Source organism: Poecilia mexicana, unplaced genomic scaffold, assembly GCF_051168715.1.
Source record: "Poecilia mexicana isolate PSO_F unplaced genomic scaffold, ASM5116871v1 scaffold_4, whole genome shotgun sequence".
Lineage (NCBI taxonomy): Eukaryota > Metazoa > Chordata > Actinopteri > Cyprinodontiformes > Poeciliidae > Poecilia > Poecilia mexicana.
This window is the reverse complement of record NW_028263373.1, coordinates 31,999,810-32,023,923: the sequence shown is the minus strand read 5'-3', so window position 1 is coordinate 32,023,923 and position 24,114 is coordinate 31,999,810. Positions and strand designations below refer to the sequence as shown.

General features: G+C 40.6%; 1 protein-coding gene across 3 annotated transcripts in view; it reads right to left on the bottom strand.

The window, feature by feature from the left end:
• Window positions 1–1,567: 1,567 nt before the first annotated feature.
• The window catches only part of cherp (calcium homeostasis endoplasmic reticulum protein), a 48,555-nt gene continuing 26,008 nt past the window's right edge, over window positions 1,568–24,114 (bottom strand). For 2 of the 3 annotated variants that reach the window (XM_088005223.1, XM_088005221.1), the window contains 10 exons: window positions 15,990–16,244; window positions 12,709–12,907; window positions 12,385–12,626; window positions 7,209–7,342; window positions 6,397–6,483; window positions 6,009–6,155; window positions 2,739–2,852; window positions 2,561–2,655; window positions 2,227–2,412; window positions 1,568–2,089 (listed from right to left, as the gene is read on the bottom strand). In XM_088005223.1, the coding sequence (XP_087861349.1) occupies window positions 2,052–2,089; window positions 2,227–2,412; window positions 2,561–2,655; window positions 2,739–2,852; window positions 6,009–6,155; window positions 6,397–6,483; window positions 7,209–7,342; window positions 12,385–12,626; window positions 12,709–12,907; window positions 15,990–16,244 (1,497 nt within the window). In that variant the 3' untranslated portion in view covers window positions 1,568–2,051. The remainder of the gene's footprint in view (window positions 2,090–2,226; window positions 2,413–2,560; window positions 2,656–2,738; window positions 2,853–6,008; window positions 6,156–6,396; window positions 6,484–7,208; window positions 7,343–12,384; window positions 12,627–12,708; window positions 12,908–15,989; window positions 16,245–24,114) is intronic. The other variant, XM_088005222.1, reaches the window with a different exon arrangement.

The following is a 24,114-nucleotide window of genomic DNA, read 5'->3' as shown; positions in this document are numbered from 1 at the left end:
TCGCAGCCTGTGGGGTTTTCCCTGACTGGGAACGAAAATACGACCTGTTGAATGTGACAGGTAGCCAATCAGAAAGCGGCGACGTAAGAACAGAGGGGAATCCCAAACAGCTGATTTCGCTCAACTTAGAGTCCGGTGGATATCGGAGATGATATGTGGAAATGTTTATTATTAAATCTAAAGGTCATTGTTATGTTTATTCAGTTAAAAATGTTAACTATGAAAAAACACAGTCACCTCAATATCATAGTGCAGCAAACAGAGCGGCTGCTCCCATCGTCTTTTATCCACCGCCTTTTCTTTTTGTTTGTTTTATCTCTTAAAATGACTCCACAAACTGTCACTTCTCGTCATCCGTGTTTGGTTATTCTAAATTCTCGCTATGTTGGGGAATTTAGAATCCCGATTATCCTCTGGAATCGGGATGTTCGTGACTGGAATCAGTTCCTGCCGTGTGGCTGTACACTAACCGATCGTACTTTTATCAGCTCTGTGGTCACAGAGGTTTGGAGAATCGGCCGACAATTCTTAATTTTTTCCGTCTAAACCAGACTTAAGACTTTCAAGCTCTATTCATCTCCTCTTGACCACTGCCCAAACGCTCTGACTCTGGTCGCTATGGTAACGTTTATATATCCCTTCAAAATAAGAAGCGCCACAAAAACGAACATTTTACTTTCCTGACAATTTTAACTCACGATAATGAGTAACTGGAGTCCTGAGCTTGTTTCTCTGCAACGAGTCGGTTCCATCTGAAAGTGATGAGAGACAATGACACCCGAGCTGTGTTGCTTGAGCACAGCATGCTTGGTCTCTATGTGGCAAAGCAGTTTGAAGCTTCGTTGCCTCATTAGCAGCCGGTCGCCGCATGTTACGCAGAGCGGCTTGTAAAGTGGGACTCACCTACCGGTCCGGGATAAATCCATTCTTCTGTCTCTTCTCTGGGCCTTTTCCCCTGCAAAGAAACTTTCCAAAGACATCGGATCTGTTTCTTACTCATTTTGCTGCTTGTGTCTCAATGTTGGTGCACAAGTAACAGAGACTTCCAATGATTCACTTCCTGCTAAAGAGCCTCCTGGTGGTTGAAGAAAAATCCACATATATCCGGCTTATAGTCCGGAAAATACGGTAAATGAAAAAAACTCTGAATGCTCTCTGGTATTGTTCAGGGGGCCGGACCAAACGTGGAGGCGGGCCGTAGTTTGGGGACCACTGCTTAAGAGTGTGACCCCCCTGTAATTGGAGCGCACTCTCCGGTCCCCCTTTTTGAACAGGGGGATCACCACCCCAGTCTGCCAATCCAGGGGAATTGCCCCCAATGTCCATGCGATATTGCAGTTGCGTCAGCCAACACAACCCTACAGCATCCAGAGCCTTAAGAAACTCTAGGCGGATCTCATCTACCCCCGGGGCCCTGCCACCATTTTAACCATCTCGGTGACCAGAGATTGGAGAGCCCAACCCAGAGTCCCCAGGCTCAGCTTCCTCAATGGAAGGCATGTTGGTGGGATTGAGGAGGTCTTCGAAGTATTCTAAATGACTGAAAAAGTAGATTCAGAGGCTGTCATTTATTTTATTAATATTTATTGTTGAAAGAGTGGAATGGCTTTGTGCCTTTCCACCATTAGAACCCTGCTGCTGATAGAAATTGATTTCTGAAACACAAAATATGGATTTATTGATTTGTGTCATCATGCAACTTTTGCAAATTTAAATGAAACAGCTACTAAAGGACACATAGAGAACACATTTTAGACAAGCTTCTGTGGAACTAAGACAAAGGTTTTGATGATCTGGTTTATTACACCTGGGATTTTTGTATTAAGAGAAAACTTGAACATGCAATCATTGTTACTTTAGAGTTAACCTTTCTGTCTAACACACCAGAAAAGAACAAGAAAGAAGTTCATGCAGATACATTAACACTAAAATAGAACAACTGTGATGTCTGTCACTCTTTCTAGTCAATGAGAAATCTTTACAAGAGGTGAAAGCATCCTGGACAATAAAGCTCAGCCTTCAGATCCAAGTGAAACAGAATTCCAAGGGCCTCAGTCAGTAGATGGAGGCTCCTGAGCTTCCCGATTGACTGACACAGGGAAGAAAAACAAAAGGCATTGTTAAGTATTTATTTCAAATCTAGCTATGTTAGAATGTAGTTAAGAATGTAGGCGTAGGAATACAAAGTCATCTGTTACAGTTCTGTAACAAATAACAGTCTATTACCTTCCTCTCTAGCTTTCATCCGGGCAACAAAGTTGTAGCTTTTATTTCTTCTGTAGTTCTCATATGGATCATCTAAAGACACTCCAACGCCTTTGTACTGGTCCCACTTATCCCTAACATCTCCCCCTTTGATAGGGTCCTGGATACCTTGTTCTTTGGCCCCAAGGCCACCAGAACCGCTCCAACCTGGGGCCAAAATACCACAAAACAAAATCTGTTAGAGGTTCCAGGAGAGCAAAGCTGCCTGCTGTAAGCTGTACTGGTAGAAAAATGTAAATATTTTTTTGTACAAACAGAACTGTCTTTTGTAGTAAACAGAAATTAATAAGCATACCCATCTTTAATAACAACTGGTGGCCCTTATTCTCTTCTCCTAGTCTGGTGTCTGCAGACATTTTAGATGATGAGCTGCCCAGCCCTGCAGTGGACCTGCAGTGAGAAGCAGAGACTGGTATCTGTATCATTCTGTAGCGCATACTGTGAAGAGAAGTGATGACAGCCAGGGAACTCACGAAGGAGAAGTGCTCCGGGATTTTGGACCACGACGGCGCTTTGTAGGAGAATTTGAGTGGGATCTGGATCTGGAGCCAGAGTGACTCCGAGAAGACCTGGATCGGCTCCTGGACCTGCACACAGTCATATGTACACTAGGGATGTGCCGATCAGGTTTTTTCCTCCCGATACCGATACCGATCACCCATGAGGGCCGATACACCGATACCGATCACATAATTATTATTATCATAAACACTACTGGTTACATTATGTGGAAAAAGGAACCATGAATTCAAATTAATTTAGACAAAAACTTGTTTTTAATAACTTTTTCCAAGAAGAAAACTAAACAAAGCAGGCATTGTGCAAATTGTACTGCTATTGATAATACTATCTTTAACAGACTGAAAACATATGAAGGCTCTGAAGAGGCTAAATAAAGCAAAGAGCCAAAATAAAACCTCTCAACATTGCCAAGAAGTTCAAGTATAAAACCTGACATTCAAAGGCAAAAACAGGATCCATTACAATAAACAATCCAGAGTTACTGAATGAAAACTTCCTGATAGCATGGCAAGCTGATTACTGCTAGCTCTGATTGGCTGTTTCTGACTGAGCGGAGTAATTATGCAGAACAGGGAGGAGATTGATTATTTTTTCAGAGATTATCTGTCTCATGTTAGGACAGCGAAAGTTTTAATACGTATGTAAAATGTATTTTTTTAAGTTGTATGCTGCAGCTTTAAGCAGGTTCGGTGTGAGAGTCACTACCAGGTGGAGCAGAAGCGAAGCTCCGTCTGTCAAATATTACTACCTGTAGCAGCGGTTCAACACCGAGAGCAGAACCAGCGTCTTACATCGCAGCTCGAAGACTTAAATAATTTTGCGGGTTATTTGTTTAGCTTTCTGACCGTCATGCTAATCCGGGTGAGTGTTTGTAGCTGTGCGCTGCTTTACCTGCTATCTGATCGTCCGTATGTCTTTTTTACTGCAGTGAGCCTCGATGTAGCCAAACTCCGTCAAGTATGGCATTGTTTTTATGTCGTATTAGCTTCGTTGTGTTGATGCATTTTGACGTGCTTCAATTTTCCGCCGCAACACGCAAACTTCCCCATTCACTCAGTGCGTTATAGTTCCACATCGCTTAGGATTTGTTGCTGCGCGTTTGCACAGTGTGAAGGAAAGAGGAGACCAGCTGCACAGGCAGGCTGCGAAATGAGAAGCAGGTGATCGGTATCGGTAAAAGAGACAATGATCGCCGATCACCGATCATGCACTTTTTCACGAAAATCGGCCCGATTGTGATCGGTGACCGATCGATCGGCACACCTCTAATGTACACACATAAATATGTGTATGTACCTACAGATAGGTAGTTACATTGAAAAAGTAACTTTCATCAGATTACTGATCACTCCTTGAAAAAATAACTTAGATTACTGATTACTTGATTTGGAAAGTAACTTTCAGCAGCTTTTGACAACTCTCCGCCACCTTATATATAAAAATTATATTGAGCTTTGCCAATACTTATTTAATTCCAAGTTATTTTATCATGGTAACATCAACAATGTGTCTCCACTTATACGGTTGAACTGAAGGGGAGATTGCTTAATCTTACAAAAGTAAAAAAAAACAAAAAAAAAACCTTCAGTAATTTGTGTGTTCCACTATTGTCTGTCCACCTGGTTACAGGTTCTGTTACGGCCCTACAATTGCTGTCAGCACAGCACTCCACCTGTGGTTCCACCACTCAGATGGCCCACGGCACATATTTCACGTTTATTGTACTGTTCATATTAATCCCGATGTTCGCAGTTTTCTGGAGCATAACACGAAGCTTGATGTCATTCACAGGTATTATAAATATATTTATTACTTTGACATATATTATTAACAAAATAATATATATTATTTATTAACAAAGACACAGCGGGACAGATCATCTGGTAAATGATGAACAGGGAGAGCCTGGCTAAAACTACCTGGTTGTTAGATAAAATCTGGGGCTTATAATGCATCTCTGCTGTTTTCCAAGCTCAAATGAGCAACTTCACATTCAAAAACCAGCTCAAAAACCATAACCCGCGACTCATTAAATTTGCAAACAACTTTAGAAATAACAAGCCCAGCCTGCTTATAATAATCGGACTTGGCGACAGAAACTCAAAACAGTTCCTGTTTTTCCAGCAACAAAATGAGCATCTCCCTCATCATCCCTCCATTGTTTACGTTTGTGTCAGCTGCTGCTGTCGCATAGAAAGGGTGGTCACTCCCCAAGATGCATAGAGAAAATAAAATTACATTACTAAAGAAAATAGCAACACAGTGATTTGAATAAGTAACTTTGATCTTATTACTGGATTTCAAATAGCAATGCGTTAGATTATTTGCTACTGAAGAAAGTGGTCCTACCCACTTTTTTAGAGTACCGCGTTACTGACATCACTGCCTATGTAGGTACCCACCCACACAGACAGACATTTCACTGCCATCTACACTGAATATCACAAACTTTATAGATTTTGAATTCAAACGTATTGATTAAATACTACAACCTTCAGTTTTTTACAACCTTGGTAACTTTCTCATCAGGCCTTTTTCCTAAAGAGGTTTTACGTTAAAATATCTAAGAGTTTATGTTCCGAAATGTCGATTTAAGTGATCACAGCTGCCCAGGATTGTTGAATAATCACAGATTTTGTCTGAATGAAGCATAAGCGCTAGATTAGAAGAACTCTTTTTTTCCCCCCTCCAATCTCAAGAGTCAGAATTGGTCCAGAGTCCAATTTAATTAAACTCTACAGAGGCAAGATTATTAAGAAATTAATTTGAAACCACTATACGCATCATTTGTGGTGATTTAAAAATTTTTTTTTTTATCATAAATCAAGCATTTGTGGACGGAATGTGATCAGGATCAAAAACTAATGCTGTTAACACTGACACACTTCAATCCATCCATGGTCTCAATATTGATGGTGATCAGTTTCTAGACATGTTCTTGAGTGTATCAGGCGTATGCGTGCATGTACTATGTATATGATGCATTGTGGGGACTATTTTCCTGACATATATTGTGGGGATCCATTGCTCCTTATCCCCACAAGGGGAAATGCTGTTTTTGGGTCAGGGGTTAGTTTTTGGACTATAGTGTGAATTGAGTTTAGGTTAGGGTTAGGTATATAATGGTTAGAATTTTGATGTAGAAGTCAATGGAAAGTCCCCACAAAGACAGCATGACAAACATCCGTGTGTCTATGTGTGTGACATGCGAATGTTCAGACCTGGATCGTGAGTAGGAGCGGGATCGGCTGCGAGAGTGAGATGAACCAGAACGTGACCTGGAGGACTTTGAGGAGTGAGAGCTTGAGCGAGAAGATGATCTCCTCCTGCTGCGAGAGCGACTCCTTGAGCGACTTCCTCCATGACTGCTAAAAGGGAAAAAAAATAAATTAATAAACAAATTTAAAAAAAAAAATCACCAAGACAGCAGTTTGACAGCAGGAGCAAAAATACCATTTAAGACAAACAAGATGGTTAAAATTTGTCCAATCCTTATTTAATTTTAGAAAAAAACAATTCCATTGTTGCATTAGTTCAACTTTAGTTTAAGGTTTCATTGTGTAAGAACTGAATAGGTAGAACAGAGATTCTAATCCAGAAGAGACCCACCTGTTTCTTTTCTCCTGTTCCTTTTTTCTTCTAGCTCTCATCTTGGCTCTGAAGAACTCATACAGGCCATTCTGCTCCCAACCTTCACTGGAAGAAAAACATACTAAACTCACTGAAAGGTTTACTTCAAGGAAAGTCATGCTTATTTTTAGAACACCATTCATACATAAAGGGTAATTGAGAATGCTTTACTTCACTGCATTTACTTAAAACAACCTGAATACATTTAAGACCCTTTCAGCTGATCAGAAGGAAGCTGAAAGGGGCTGAAAAGGTTCCAGCGGTAAGAGAAAAAGTCAACTTTGCTGGGTCCAAGAAGTCAGTAAAGTTGGGAGAAGCTCCATTTCACTGTAATGTCCACTTGTGTCTCTGAGTTGGCCGATAGATTCATCTTTTAAAAGAGGCAGATGGATGCATCAGGAGGGAAAACTGAGAACTGTGGGACCAAGATGATAAGTTGGTCATCTGTTGTACCAGGGGATGGGTGTAGGGGGTGACAGCATTGAGTGCAGTATTGTGAATGGAAACCAACAGAGGTCTGCTTGTAACTCAATAAGGACAGATGTTAAGAAGTACCAACTTTTATTTTTCTGCTGAAGGACTGTAAGTAAGGTATGTTGCATTACTTCCTGTTTTTGCTGTTGCACATGGTGGATCTTTTTTGGTCTTTTAAAATGATCTAAAGTTTCTGACATTTCTGAGTTATTCTAACAGATAAGTACAGTAAAGCACCTACTTTGTCTACTTTATGTTTGGAGACCCTTCATGGTTTACTTGAAGTCCTCTTAAAATCAAAGCTAAGACATGCATACCTGTTTCGAGGTCGATCATGTGAAGGAGGGCTGTAGAAAGCCTCCACAGCAGCTAGTAGCCGATCACTGGGCGGCATAGGAGGGGGTAACCTAATGTCCTTAGGGTCCAACGGTTTATAGTCACAGTCTTCCAGCTGTGTAAAGACAGCACAAGGATTGTGAGTTATACAGCCTTCAATGGAGCAAAACTGATGGCAGAACAGACTGCACTCTCCACAACAGATCTACAGAAAATCTTACTACTGGTGTCCCAGTACATATCGCAGTATTGGCCCGATACCAGCATCAAGGACTCATACTCGTACTTATAAAAACAAGCCAATACTCCAAATCAATAGCACTGTTCTGCTGGATTTTCTCCTGTGCTGCGGTTCAACTCAAGGGCTAAACCACTGTTTATGCCTGGTGGTGGTAACACACCACTAAATTATTAACTGATTCTCCAAAAAAAGAAAACATTTCACTCCTGCTAGATAGTCAGCAGTTAAAAATCAACAAAACTTTAATAAAATGCAAAAGATATCTTTTGAAGATCAGACAGAAAAAAATCCATACAAACTGATTTATTCACATCTGGTATATACCGTATTCTGATTTCCTGCAGTTACCATATATAGATTTAAGCCACACTTTAAGCTGCAAAACAAACTGCTTCTGGAATATTATCGCACCACTTGCTTGCATAGCTCATGTTACTTTCAACGGTTTTGGTTTTATGAATCATATTTTCTAACAAGGAGTTGTTATTTCCAAGATTCTGCAGTTTCAGGTGCAAAACCTGGAGCTGCAGAGTCTCTGGTTTGGTTAGTCTGACCAGGGCAGGAATGTATGCAGAACATTCACACAAGCAGCAGAACTGTGCCATGTTATTATTATAGCAGATCATACTAATGTAAGCTTCAATACCTGCTGATTAGCATATTGTAATAAAAGAAAAAAATATAATCCCACACTGAAAAGTTATGTCATCAAATTGAACACATTTACTTTTTTTTTTCTCTGATTAAGTTTTTGAAATCAAATTCAAATTAAAAAATACTTTATTGACCCAAAAGGGAAACTAAATGCTGTGGTAAATCATGTTAAATCAAATCTCTGATACACCGACAACTGCAGAGTCATCTGAGAATTTCTGGAGATGACAGAAGTCTGAAGCGTACAGAGTGAAAAGGAATGGTAAGAGCATAGTGCACTGTGGTGCTCCTGTGGTACTGACCACCTGGTTAGACACACTAACTTCAGTCTCACTAACTGGTCTGTTAGTCAAGTAGATATAGATCCAGGTAATTGTTGAGGCCTTCACTGTTTTGTCAGAAATTGTTAAAATGCAATGTTAAATACACTGGAGAAATCAAAGAACATGATCCTCACAGTGCTGCCTACTTTGTCCAGATGATAGTGGATATTTGAAGCAGGTGTATTGATGGCATCTTCTACTCCAACACCATGGCGATAAGCAAACTGCAGGTGGTAATATTTCAGAAGTGATATTATTATAGCAGATCATAACATCAGGATCTGCTATAACAGCATTTCTCAATGGGGGCGGTTCAGAAGACGGCAAGGGGCGCTGGCAGAAATTTTTACAAAAGGGGGGCGCTGGGATTCCTTTGGGGGGCGTTTGCTTGAAGATAAACATTACACCTTAAATACACAACAATACCAGTTTAGACTTTGAGCAACTTGCTGAAACTGTATTGTGTAACATTAAAACATGCTTGGCTGCAATTGTATTCATGGCATGACAGCTCTTCTTCTCTTCAGTGTTTCTGTTAGCTTCTTGGCACAGCTCCGCGCTCCTGCTACTAGTAGCTTCACCACATCAGGTCAGCATTACACCGTCTGATGACATTGCTGTGATTCACTTGTCTGGTGTCTGATTTTAAAATATTTTATGTTTTATTGAGGATTTTTGTACATATGTTTTATCTGTACTATGATCATGTCAAAGCAGTAACTTATATTAAGTGTTTTAATGTTCGTCTGAATGCTGCACATTTTCATGGAAGGACAACGGAATATCACTCTGATAAACATGTAATGACTAAAATCATGATACTCTCACTATGTATCCCTCTGAAAAATGAGCCCATTTAAATAATAATAATAAACAAGAGGCCTTCGCAGCACTTAGCTGGTCGGGCCTAAAAATCCTTCCATGGGTGGATACCACGATAGACAGCGTTCATTTTATACAGTTAATATCAGCGCTGTAAGTGGTTTGGTATGAAACGGTAGTATCACAGCACTTTTGAATTTCAATCATCAGATATATCGGGATTTTTTCAGTTGTTTTAAAAAGCTTACGTGAATCTGCTTTTTTCCATCGATACGCTTCCCAACCGCTCTGAAACCGGAGGGGGGTAAAAAAAAAAAAAAGAAGAAAAAAAGATGCGCACATTGTGCAAAACTCAGAAACAGGAGAACCGGGACATAGAACGGAGCGACAAACTAGACGTGAATCAGGGCATAAAAACAGACGCTTAACAGTGAAAAATCAATATGAGTGTCAAATAAGGTGAAACACATGATGATTAAGCGGCACAGCAGGTGATGAGTGAAGATTACAGGTTGTGAGCGTCAGTAAAAACAAAATTAAACTAGCAACAGGAAAGAAACTAAAGAGAACAACAATAAACCAAGAGAGGACAATACTAATCAAAGAAAACTGAATGAAAATGCATGAAGAACAAAATGTAAGAATAAACTAAGAAACTAAATTAAATACAGAGGAATAAACTGGTATGGCAAGACTTTTCGAGCAATAATTAATACAGAGGACTGGCAAGAACAGACTTTGTTTTCAGACAAAAGGTAAAATAATATAAAGATATATATTATATTGGAATATGTTTTCCACTCTGACTGGCTGCTGTTAGGCCTACCGATTTTAAGTTGAATGTCCATTACATTTTTTGTAGACACCTCTAAAAATAATTTCTATTCACATGGCTTTTTTGTTCTCTGGGAAATTATTTTTAATGATAAATACAGAAACAACCATAAAAATCAAAACATCAACAATAGTGATAGCAATATTAACAATAAAATAATATTCTGTGCAAAGTAGAATTAAATTTCTTATATGGGGGTCGGTAAGGGATCTGGATAACGAATAGGGGGGCGCTGGCCCAAAAAGGGTTAAGAAACACTGTGCTATAATAGAAGACACTCTGAATGCAAACACTCCATTCAGTGCACTGTTGCCCTACCATCCAAAGAATTGAACTATTGCGAATCTGATATTTAATCATATTTTCTGTACAAACCAGTGGCTCCAGCTAATGCTGGAGCCACTGGTTTGTACATATGACCTGATTATCAAAAACAGATCTTTTATTGGTCTGAATCTGAAAACAATTACCAAGTTCAGTAATCAAGACTACTAAGTCTGAAAGAGAAAATGTGTAAGTGTTTCACTGGGATGAGTGTTTTTAGACTTAACACAGTAAAATATTTTTTTAAAGTTTTACTTTTCAATTGGGTACTAGTCAGCTTCTTCAGCTTAGCGTTTTTCACAAGGTGTTCAGTTTTTTTACTTTTATTGTGAAAAATTTGCAGCAATACTGCTTATATTTCACATGATATATGAGCAGTCATGAGATGAAAAGTGCATAACATTTTGCATTAACAGTAAAAATATAATCTATTTCCTGGTCTTTTTCTGTGAGGTACAGCTATCTGCTTTATGATAGAGTAAGTTTTTTGGTTTGTGTTTTTAATATGAGTAAAGTTGTATGAGAATAAAGTCGTAATTTTCTGATGACTGTTCACCACACTGCACTAAAATGAAGAATAATGAGAGTCTGGGAAAGTTATAATTGCTATAAGGAAATACTTAATCTTTTAACACATCAGAATCAAATTATCACCTGCAGGACTTTGAAATGACTGTTTAAAGAACTTTTTATTTCAACGAAATAAAAAGAGCTGGTCACACCACAAATCATTCTAATGAAGCTTTTTTTTCTTCTTAAAATTACTTTTTGCTCATAATTTAACGACTTTCTTCTGGCAATATTGAGTCTTTATTCTGTTGATATTAAAACTATTCTGCTAATATGACTTAGTTCTCATAATATTATGACTTTATTCTTGTATTTGAAAAAAATCTCTTAGCCTGGTCATAAAACTCCATCACACTTGCTTTACTGACCTCTGTCGCCTTTTTCTTTTCACTATAAAACTTCTCCATCTCTCTATATGACAATAGATATATTTCAAAACATCTGCGATTGTATCCCCAGCTCTGCTCACAACAGTGCTGCATAGGCTATTTCTACTTGCTTGAACAGGCAGTTTGTTGATTGATTTGAACACAGCGGCCACCTAGTAGCAGGAGGCTTGCAGGAGGTTAAGCAATGAATAAAGACAATTATTAAATCCTGCTTCTCCGAACCCCTAACCACGCCCCCATGGGGGGCGCGATCCACTATTTAAGAAGTACTGCTGTAGTGGATCAGAAGCGCTAGACGTGCTCCAAAGCCTCTGGTCCATAATTCCTCAACACGCCGCTATTTGCTCTCAGATAGCATACAGATCAGAGATGATACTCTGATAAGTGGAGCGGTGGAGCTGATGTGCATTTATTGTTAATGAATAAATTAACATTAAATGCAGTTGTCCGCACTGCTTTTGTTACAGACACCTGAACCTCAACAGGGTAAGCTACCTACTCCTCTATTTAAACTATAATAAGTAGATTAATACAAGTTGACTGTGCATTCTCTGTGTATGTATTGCAGGCTAATTAAATGTGCCACTGAAGCCTGACCCGAACATCAGGCCAAACAATTTGGGTCGGACTGAATTTCGGATCAGGTTACACATCTAAGTTTTAGCAAAAAAGTTGTCTTTTTATGAGTAATTTTACACAGTGATTGAATGAATGAACTTTATTAGTCCCTCAGGGAATTTGAAAGCTAAATTATATGTATTGCTCTATTTTTTTGTTAAAACAGTCAAAGGGACTGTAGTCTTAAAAACAAGAGTCACCATGTTTTAAATAAAATTATTTTGTTTTCAAAAGTTATTGTATCGATATATTGGTGTCGATATCGGTATCGATATTGGCATCTTAAACTGAAGTACTTGTACTCTGTCCAGAAAAATATGGCATCGAAACTCCCCTACTACTACCCTACCACTGTCCCAAATTCAGAATCAACTAACGTACCTTGACCAATGGAGCCATTAGACCTGCTGGCAGGTCAAAATAGGGTACGTTTGGAACCAGACTTGGGTCATCTTGAACGGGATGCTGTCGATGGCGCATGTGAGGGGAGTGGCCATTGAACCCATGTTGAGGTGGGCCAAAGTCTGGGTGTTGGCCTGTACCCCACGGAGGATGATCGGCTCCTATAGCTGGTGGAGGCATTCGTTGGTTGGGGTGGTGGTGAAGTGGAGGACCTGGCATATCTGCCGAACAGAGTTTATTTTGAAATTAATCAACATAATTATAAAGATATAGAACAAGAGAGGTAGAATTACTGTCACTGACCTCCAGGATATTCTCCACCCTGAGGATAGTCAAAGCGATGTGAGGTGTAAGGCGGTCTGTCATAGTGATGTCTGGGAGTAAAGTCTTCCTGCACAAAGCGAGGTGGGAATCTTCCAAAATTGTGAGGGGGTGGTGGGAGCTGGTTAAATGGGGGAGGCTGCTGGTGTGGAGCAAAAGGTCCTCTGAAATGGGGAGGTCTCTAAGAATTACAACATGGAAAACGGTTATTTAAAAAAAACAAAAAAAAAAACAGCAGAGATATAATATCAAGGCTGACAGAATTCTGCTATTAAAGTCTTTAATAACAATTTGTGCCATTAGCATGTGAAAATAAAACCTATTACATGAACGTCAAAAGTGCCCAAAAAAAAAAAAAAAAACAAAGCTTAAAAGGTCAAAGGCTGTCAGTGAAAAGTAAAACTTTTCTCTGTAACTCTGCTAGAATGCCTTGATAGTCTGCCTAAAAGGTTTCTCCATTCAGGCAGACTCCAGGAGCCTCATGTATAAAAGAGTGAGCAGTTTTCACACTAAAACTTAGCGTATGGACAAATTTAGAAAAGTGCGGCGCACAAAAAAATTCAGATGTATAAAGCTGTATGTACGCACATACTTGCTCACTGTTTCTTTAAAAATCTTAATTTGCGGGAAATGGAGCGCAGCTGCTGGTCCACTCTGTCACCACCCATAAATACATATTAGTATAAATACCCGGAAGGTTGCCACCATTTGAAGCAATAATCATGGCAACGGTACTTGTTTGCAGCAGTACAAGTACTTATTGTAATAATAATTATATATTTATTTAAAAGGTATTTTCAGGGCACATAAGTTCACCTCATAAAAAATCAAAATAATAAATTTTTAAGAAAAAAAATTCCCAGTAGAAAAAAAGGAAAATAAATTTATTGACATTGTTTTTATGTCATATTAGCTTCGTTGTGTTGATGCATTTTGACGTGCTTCAATTTTCCGCCGCAACACGCAAACTTCCCCATTCACTCAGTGCGTTATAGTTACACATCGCTTAGGATTTGTTGCTGCGCGTTTGCACAGTGTGAAGGAAAGAGGAGACCGGCTGCACAGGCAGGCTGCGAAATGAGATGATCGGTATCGGCAACAAGAGCCAATGATCGCCGATCATGCACTTTTTCACGAAAATCGGCCCGATTATGATCGGTGACCGATCGATCGGCCCACCTCTACCGGATATATGTGGATTTTTCTTCAACCACCAGGGGGCTCTTTAGCAGGAAGTGAATCATTGGAAGTCTCCGTTACTTGCGCGCCAACATTGAGGCACAAGCAGCAAAATGAGTAAGAAACAGATCCGATGTCTTTGGAAAGTTTCTTTGCAGGGGAAAAGGCCCAGAGAAGAGACAGAAGAATGGATTTATCCCGGACCGGTAGGTGAGTCCCACTTTACAAGCCGCTCTGCGTAACATGCGGCGACCGGCTGCTAATGAGGCAATGAAGCTTCAAACTGCTTTGCCACATAGAGACCAAGCATGCTGTGCTCAAGCAACACAGCTCGGGTGTCATTGTCTCTCATCACTTTCAGATGGAACCGACTCGTTGCAGAGAAACAAGCTCAGGACTCCAGTTACTCATTATCGTGAGTTAAAATTGTCAGGAAAGTAAAATGTTCGTTTTTGTGGCGCTTCTTATTTTGAAGGGATATATAAACGTTACCATAGCGACCAGAGTCAGAGCGTTTGGGCAGTGGTCAAGAGGAGATGAATAGAGCTTGAAAGTCTTAAGTCTGGTTTAGACGGAAAAAATTAAGAATTGTCGGCCGATTCTCCAAACCTCTGTGACCACAGAGCTGATAAAAGTACGATCGGTTAGTGTACAGCCACACGGCAGGAACTGATTCCAGTCACGAACATCCCGATTCCAGAGGATAATCGGGATTCTAAATTCCCCAACATAGCGAGAATTTAGAATAACCAAACACGGATGACGAGAAGTGACAGTTTGTGGAGTCATTTTAAGAGATAAAACAAACAAAAAGAAAAGGCGGTGGATAAAAGACGATGGGAGCAGCCGCTCTGTTTGCTGCACTATGATATTGAGGTGACTGTGTTTTTCATAGTTAACATTTTTAACTGAATAAACATAACAATGACCTTTAGATTTAATAATAAACATTTCCACATATCATCTCCGATATCCACCGGACTCTCAGTTGCGCGAAATCAGCTGTTTGGGATTCCCCTCTGTTCTTACGTCGCCGCTTTCTGATTGGCTACCTGTCACATTCAACAGGTCGTATTTTCGTTCCCAGTCAGGGAAAACCCCACAGGCTGCGATAAAAGGGCCCAGACAACCCAAATTGGGCATATTCAGGATTTAGTGGGAACACAAACATGCAGAAGCCTTATCTGACTTTACACCCCCCCCCGCCAATGTCTTGACCGGTCCGCGGTAATAAAAGGTTGGGGACCACTGATTTAGCACATGCTATAGCAGACACGAAGGATCAGCACTTTTACTGTTACAGTTACCGTTCGGAAACTACCGTAATAAGTTCTGTTAAATCTAATCTTGGCTACTTTTTCTTTTTCAACCGTAATAAATGTGATATTCAATTGACCTGTTATGACTCAAATTTTGGGTGTCTGCCCCCCTCTGCTGCTGCTGCATCGTTGTGGAAAACCTAGAAGTGGCAGAGATATCTGAGGCTTATGTGTGTATGTTTACTGGTTTAAAAAAAAAAAAAAAAACTTTGGGGTTGTGGCTCATAGTTCGGAAAATACGGACTATAATCCTTCCTGGATTTTTTTCTGTGAAGAACCCAGAGAGGGTTATTTGATTGTGCTTTCTGGAAAACAATAAATTTTTACATTTAGGCACTCCTGCAATCGTCACACTTTTTCTGTTACAAACTGTCTCCGGCCCCCCACCAGAGAAAGGAAAAGTTATGTGGCCCTCGCAGAAAAAAGTTTGGGGACCCCTGGTCTACATGAATAAATGAAGTCACGTATCAGTGTAGTTAGGTCAATTTTGGCGCTTTGTAGTTTGTTATTGTCCACAAAAAAAGTTTGCGTGGCTGCTGCACATTTTCATGTCAAATAAAAGGTTTGCGTACAGTTACGCAAACTTTCACGCCACGTTCATTTTTATACACGCTGTCTTGTGCATAAAATATGGTGGCGCACATTTTTTGTGCGTACGCATGCTTTATACATGAGGCCCCAAACTCACTGACTAAATAGCATACATTCAACAATGTTTACACTGTGACTTAAAGGAAATGGAACCAAAATAAAGCCAATACATACCTGCATTCGTGGTGGAAATGAGGGCTCTCTTTGGCCCCATGGAGGCTGATCAGTCTGGTTCCCCCAGGGGAGCTGCTGATCAAATGAATTCCAAGACGGGGGACCCGGCTCAGAACCTCCTGGCCCGCTCCAGGGGCCTCCATCTCTCGGAGGACCTCCACTCCAGTTTCCTGGGTCTCTCTGCTCGTTCCACATTCCCTCATGACTGTTCCATGGAGGACAGGGAGGTGGGGGCTGGTTCATGTCAAAGGGAGGCTGGGGAAACAGGCAGTTTTCTGATGAGTTGCATTACTTCTATGCTGATGCTTATTTACAATATGATTATTTTAATCTGCATAATAGGCTTTGGTTGAAGCTTTGTGTTGTCAGATTTCTAGACCATATATATGGCCTAGAAAAGCCTGTGAATGACTGTGAAGACTCCTTTCTTGCGTTTATATGACCTCAAAGCAAGAAGTTAAAGTTGACTCAACTTTCATCATGTTGACTTTGACTTTAAAAAAATATGCAGTCATGCAACCCCTAACATGCACTAGGGATGTGCAATATGGCATAATATTCATATCACAACAAAGTTTATGCAAGAATTCTAGACTTGAATTCACTACCTTTTATCATCTATATTTACTACCTCTACAATATTTTTACTACCCACACAAAATCTCGCAGCATTGTCTTTTAGGGGAGCAGTGAATTCTCGGGGTGCACCGATTTATCGGCCAGTTGATTTATCAGCACCGATTTCTTCCATTTTGGAAGATCGGTGATTGACCAATACTTACATGTGAAGCCAATCTTATCCCCCTATCTCATCTACCTCAGCAGAGGTTTGAAAATCAGCCACTGTTCTCTTCTGCTCTGCTGAGAGGTTTGACTGATAAGACTCCCCCAACAGGTCATGTCTACCTGGTTGCAGTTAACAACAGTCTCCCCACTGTTGTCAAAGTGGGGACGAATCGTGTACAGGTAAAATTTTACTACTTTTCCTAAAACAGCATTAGAATTTCAATTTTGACTCATGTTCCCTCTGCCATCTGTTTGTGTTGCAGTTGGTGATGTTATTTAGCTTACATTAGTAGCAGTGGTGTTCAGGCACCAGAGAAGCTCAGCTCTGACGTTAATGGTGTCAGTAAGGTCTGCTGCCTGTCTGCGCCACCCGTCAGCTTTCTGCTGAGGTGTGACGGCAATACTTATGGTCATAGCTGAGCTTAATGTTGCACCAAAAAATTAAATAGGGATCTGCTCCCCTGCGCAGGAATCCACTGCTAATGAACGGTAGATGCTACGCTCGGTTTGATCACAGTCATGCCGTTCCAGATCAGATTTATATTTTTTCCTGCATACTTTACAAAGTGCTTCTCTGTCACCTGGTCATCAAGCCAAAGTCGTGAAAACTTATATTTTCTCATGGCAAGGCGCAAAATGACTCACTAGTTTCAACATGTTAGGCGCTTCTAACACTAAGCATGTGCACAACAGATCGAACAGCGGAACCAATCAAGTCTATCAACATCAGCTCAGGTCCTGGGAGTAGTTATGGAAGCTTAAAAGCATAAATTCAAGCTGGGAAGACTCCAATCAACTCGTCGGCCGCTTCTATTACCACGCCCTCGCTTCGATCAACAAGCACCGGCACGCAGCCACTCCAGCCAATCACCTCAGAAGAGGTCCTTCAAAAGCACCAACAAAGCCGGGCTCTTCAGCTTTTCAGCCGCGCTTCGAGCTTACTTGCGCTTTTCTTACCTCTCTGACATTCAGCCAGCTAGTTCATCTGGCTCCCCTCCTTCAGTGGTCCCTCACACGCAAGGGCAACACGTTCTTCGCGCACGTGCCAGGCCTTTTTCGTCACTTTATCTAGCAGCCATCATTAACTCTGGTTTTTCAGCAGGTCATTCTGACATCCAATCAATGTTATTTCTCAAATCCCCCACCTTTGCATCCCGCACCTTAACAAAATTTTGTGCAGCTCAGAACCTTCAGAGTTCCAACCCTCACATGGTTCAATCATCTCTACCTTCAACTCCCTGACTCTTCAACGGCATCTTTCCCTATAATTTTAGGAACCACGGTCTTCTTTTGGGGAAATCAATGTCTTATTTAGGACTTTACTTTAGCCTTTCTCTACCACTTTGATTTACCTCGTTGTCAGAAACGTGCTACATAAATATAAAATCTCCTCTCTTCAATGAATGATGGGCAAAAAAAATCAGCAATTAAATTTATCACCTAATACAGATCATCTCAGCAGCTGTCCATTTACCAACCTATCCTACTAAATTAGTTCCAGAATGCTCATAAGAGTCCTTTCAGTCAATGTTTTTGCAAGTAATTTAGAACATGCAACATTACCAACTAAATGAATAAGTTACACAAAGCTGACTTAAGGACTTAATGTTTGTTTGTTTTTTAATCATAAACATAGTCCTGTAAGAGATTCAAACCATTTCTTTTTGAATTTTTAACAGAGACACTTTTGGTTGGATTTGGAAAAGAGAAATCTTTAATCGCTGCTACTTTGGAGGCTGAGGGTGTAGAAAGGACAGTTCTTGTTGACCCAGTAGTTTTGGTTGGCTAGAGAAAATGGGTGGTCCAAGAACAGTTTCTGAAGATGAGTGAAGGATACTAGTTGTTCCAGATGATGCTCTAATGTGACCATGGGGCCAGGCTGGAGCAGCAGAGGGGGCTAAGAGTCTATTTGCCAAGAACATAGTTTTAACAGATCTAGAAGTTGTTTTGGTTGACTTTGATGGTTGACTTTGATGAGCATGGTGGCTAAGTGCCCTGGATGAAGTTTGAGCTGCTGTAGAAGCAGCTGTGGCTGCAGACGAGGAGGAGGCTGTGGCTGCAGACAAGGAAGAGGCTGTGGTTGCAGACGAGGAGGCAGCTTAAACATTACAAGGTTTCTTTTTCTCAAACAGCTGTATCTTCAAAAAATATCACATCAAACTGACTACAAATATCAGTTTTATGTGATAGTTCATATACCATAGTTCATATTACCTGTATTTGTGGTGTTTGTTAGGTGGCAGCACGTGGTAGTAACAGAGCACCAAAACATCCATCAGTTCATCCACTCTGGTGCACACGTCCAGCATCTGTAAGAATCTGCTGCTTATTGGTCGTACCAGACTCTTTGGGGGCAAATGCAGTAAACTCTGAAATTCAGCAAAAATCTCCTTTTGTTTTTGGAGATCAATCAATGTCATAGTAAATGTCTGAGCAGAAATCCTGTATTTCTGTGCCAAATTGATTAAAAGGGCCGTTGCAGTGTTGGACATCATGTGCACGGTGTCTCCAGAAATATTCAACAAGAAGGGGTTTTCTTTACAAGCATGCGTTTCAAGTCCTCCTTTTGTACCTCTCATGACATTACAATTGTCCATAAGAATGCTGACGACTTGCCTCCATTTAAGATTGTTTGAAGCGAGAATGTCTCTTAGTGTGTCCAAAAGAATATTTGCTGTTGTAATGTTTACTTTTTTGCTGACTAAATGCTGAGTAATAACTTTTTTATGGTCTTCATCAAAATGGCATACAAGCACATTCAGAATTCTGTCCATGTTGCAGTTGGTTGACTCATCAATATTCAAAGAAAACATTGCATCTTTCAGTTTTTCCGACAGAACTTTTTTAAGTTGAGGGGCCAGGCCATGTGTACTTAAATAGCTAACATGTCGATTTGACATTGAGAGTTTAGCTAATGCAGTTTTGTCCTCAGCTAACTTTTTGCACAGGTTAACTAATGGTTGTGAAATTGTGAAAGACAAGTCATGTTCTGCTGTGAACGCACACAAACTTATTTTTGCTCACAGACACAATCAGTGAAGGATGCCGGAGTGTTTGCCGTCGATGTAACTCCAGGTAACGTGCAGGTGTAGAGTAGCGCTTGGACAGTAGCTTTGTGGGGTTTGTCTAAATCATGTCGCAGGAGAGCCTTCTTGCCGCTCGTAGCATACAGCAGCTTTTTATGGCACACGACACAAAAACAAGCTCCAGGCATTGCGAGTTTGTGACACCAACTGCTCAGCGGCTTCCCGTCTTGAACCCTTTCCTCTAGCCATGCCCAGCGCCAATTGGTTTTTAATTCCTTTCTCAAGGAAACGTGTTTCTTTACCGGGTGAGACAAACTCCATATTCTTTCATATCGCATTTGATTTAACCGCCGAACCGAATGCATGCGCTTCTTTTCTTTTACAGTCATTGGTCAAGAACACGGGAGCTAGAATTCTGATTGGCAGACATCTTTGTCTATTATCTACAGTATAATTAAGGCGGGCCGTTTGGTCCAATGCTTGCTTGCTTTAAAAGCCGGAAGTCTGGCCCCCAGACGGAGCTCTTTAAGCCCTGAGACTACAGTTTGGTTGAGGTGGACCGTTTGGTCAAAAGCTGGAAATCCGGTCCCCGGCCGGAGCCCTTTAAGCCCTGCTCTTCCATACAGCTTCTCCTTGTGCAAAGTACGCTGAATTGTTGAACGATGCACAGTGACACCATCTGCAGCAAGATGATGCTGCAGGTCTTTGGAAGTGGTCTGAGGGATGTCCTTGACAGTTCACCATTCTTCTTCTCTGCTTCTCTGATAATTTTCTTTCCCTGCCACTTCTGGGCTTAACAAAAACTGTCCCTGTGGTCTTCCATTTCCTTACTATGCTCCTCACAGTGGAAACTGACAGGTTAAATCTCAGACAACTTTTTGTATCTTTCCCCTAAACAACTGTGTTGAGCAATCTTTGTTTTCAGATCATTTGAGAGGTGTTATGAGGTGCCCATGACACCACTCTTCAGAGGAGATTCAAATAGGAGAACATCTTGCAATAGGCCACCTTACATACCTTTTCTCATGATTGGCTACACCTGGCTATGAAGTTCAAAGCTTAATGAGGTTACCAAACCAGTTTTGTATTTAAGTAAGTCAGTGAAAAGTAGTTAAGGGTACTCAATCAATAAAATGATAAGGATACCCACATTTTTGCACCAGTCAAATTTTGTGTTAATGTGTACTGCACATTTTCTGTTAGTCCATTAAACCTCATTTCAACACTGAAATATTACTGTGTCCATCAGTTTTTAGATATATCAAACTGAAGTAGCTGTTGCAAACATCCAAATATTTAGAGATAAAATAATTAAGATTAATAGGGGTGCCCAAACTTTTTCATATGACTGTAAAAAAGAGAGACACTTGTGCTTTCTGTGATTGCGCAACAATGACATTTCCAAAGATATTGTGGAGTATAGGATGAGAGTCCATGTCTTTGGAAATAGCCCATCACTAGCAATGGCAATATATGGCTTGCATCAGTCTGTTCTACGCAGCGATTCAGACAGTGATTCAGAGATGACTTCTACGTCGACAACGGACTCAAATCTCTTCCCACCATTGAAATGGCTGTGTCCCTACTCCAAAGAACCCGTGACACACTTGCAAAATCAAATCTCAGACTGCATAAAATAGCAGCCAACGGAAAGGAAGTATTAGAGGCATTTCCTACCCAAGATCATGTTAAAGATGTAAAAAAAACAGACTTTGAAGCCGATTCAGTCCTCATGCAACGCAGTCTAGGTCTCCTTTGGGACCTTAGTAGAGACTGCTTCACCTTTCAAGTACCAGATGAGACAAAGCCCTTTACAAGAAGAGGTGTTTTATCTACCATTAACAGCCTTTATGATCCATGAGGGTTTGTAGCACCAGTCACTATACAAGGAAAGTCTATTCTGCGTGAACTTACAGTTGAAAATGGAGACTGGGATGCTCCATTACCTCCAGAGATGGAAGAGTCCTGGACACACTGGAAGGAATCACTCAAAGAACTAACTGACCTGACTATTCCCAGAGCATACACAGACATTTCTCCCTCAACAGCTACGAAAAGAGAGTTGTGTGTGTTTCCGGACGCGCCTACAAAAGCCATAGCTGCAGTAGCTTATCTAAAAGTGACGGATGCAGAAGAAAACTGTCAAGTGGGATTTATTATGGGCAAGCCAAAGCTTGCACCACGCCCAGATCAGACCATACCAAGATTGGAGCTTAGTGTTGCTGTGTTGGCAGTGGAGCTTGCAGATCTCGTCGCAGATTAACTTGATTTTAAACTAGACTACACCACATTCTACACAGACAGTCAAGTAGTCCTAGGTTGTATCTATAATGAAACTAGGAGATTTTACATTTATGTCGGTAACCGTGTAACCAGGATCCACAGATCTTCTCAACCAAGTCATTGGCATCATCTGGCTAGCACTCAGAACCCCGTGGATCACGCCACTCGTTCTGTTCCTGCATACAAGCAACCCCTTAGTAATTGGTTCACTGGTCCCAATTTTTTGCTCTAAAGTTAAAGATTCCCAAACAACTCTTATGATCTTGTTGACCCCAACATGGACTCAGATGTTAGACCACAAGTAATGACTCTCAAAACTACAATCTCAACCAGGGAACTTGGCTCTGACAGATTCAATAAGTTTTCCATCAGGAAATCTCTCACACGTGCTCTTTCTAGACTACTGCATGTCATCCACAACTTCAAATTTCCACCAAACACAATCACTGCTGTGATTGGCATGACTGTGAGATAGGACTCACTGTGGATGAGTTTAAACAAGATCAGACCGTTGTGATTTGAGCAGTACAACAGGCTGTGTATTCTGAAGAGATCAAGTGTGTACAAAAACATAAGAACTTACCCAAAACCACCTGTAAAAACTATTTGTTCTGATCGGGGTACCAATTTGTCAGTGCATGTAAGGAACAGAAAATCCCCTCAAACTTGGACAAGGCAGTTCTACAGACCTACTTAAAAGAAAATGGATGTACTTGGACCTTTAACCCGCCACATGCTTTCCATTTTGGTGGGTCATGGGAAAGAATGATAGGCCTGGCCCAGAGAATATTGGACTCTGTTTTTCATTCTCAAGACCACAAATGAAGTTCTCATCACCTTTATGGCAGAGGTGGCAGCTATTATAAATGCTAGACTAGGCCTGTCACGATAAATTTTGCTGAGTGATTGTCTAAAAAATTATTGCGATAAACGATAATATTGTTTCAAGACCTTTTGACACTCATTTCATGGAAATAACGAATAATGCATGCGATTTCCTGCGATAGGTAGATACACTTTATTTTCAAAAGAACACATAACACTGGAACTAATAAACTAAAACAAAACAACCAAAAACAAAAAGGATTCTCAGTCTCCATTAACAAAAAACGTACTTGAATAAAAATTAAACAACATAAAGCGAAAGTGGAAATAAATACTGCATTCAACCAAAAGAGTGCAGATTATGAAGTCTGTATACTATATTGCTCTTCTGTAATTACTGAAGGGCTATATAGTATATAGCTTAAATAGAGAAGCTGGGCACATCCGACTACCTAATGCAATAGCTCACACTACACAATTTTTTTGCCCCTATTTTCCCCTTACGATAATCTTAGAACGTTGGCTGATCTCAGATTCTTGCTGGTGATTTCGTAACTGATCATACTGCAGTGTGTAGTGTGTTACGGTAGATCGTCGTGGCCGCTCCGATTTAAATCAGGAGGTTTCCCCGACTGGAGGCATTAACGCTGAATGTGAGAGGTAGCCAATCAGAAAGCGAGGATGCTCCTCTGTGCTTTCTGAGGGGAAATTACGGAGGAGAATCCCAAACAGCTGACACGCTGCAACCCGAAGTCCAGCGGACATCGGAGATGATATGTGGAAACAACATTAATGTTAATTCAATATTTCGTGCAAAGAATATAGAAATGACAAGGAGAGGAGTTGGAGCCAAATTGCTACTGCAGTTCATAAACCCGGTAAGTTTTCAGCTGTTCTTCGTTAACGTGACATAAATAGGTTATAATGATTTTCATTCAGTCAGGACTTTATGCTGACTCTAGCCACATGCATCACAGGTAGATTCTATTAAAGCATTGAATAATGCCTGGTTTTAAAATGAATTAACTGGACTTGTAGCCATTATTTTGTGCCCAGGTGGCTGGACACCACACGGCACAATCAAACCTGATCGAACCGTTATGCCTAGGATTTCTGTCGCCTAATGTGTGGTCTCAGGTTTTGAAAATGGGCCGACAATCGGCCAAAAAATCGTGTAGTGTGTGCTAGACATTACACTAAGGAAA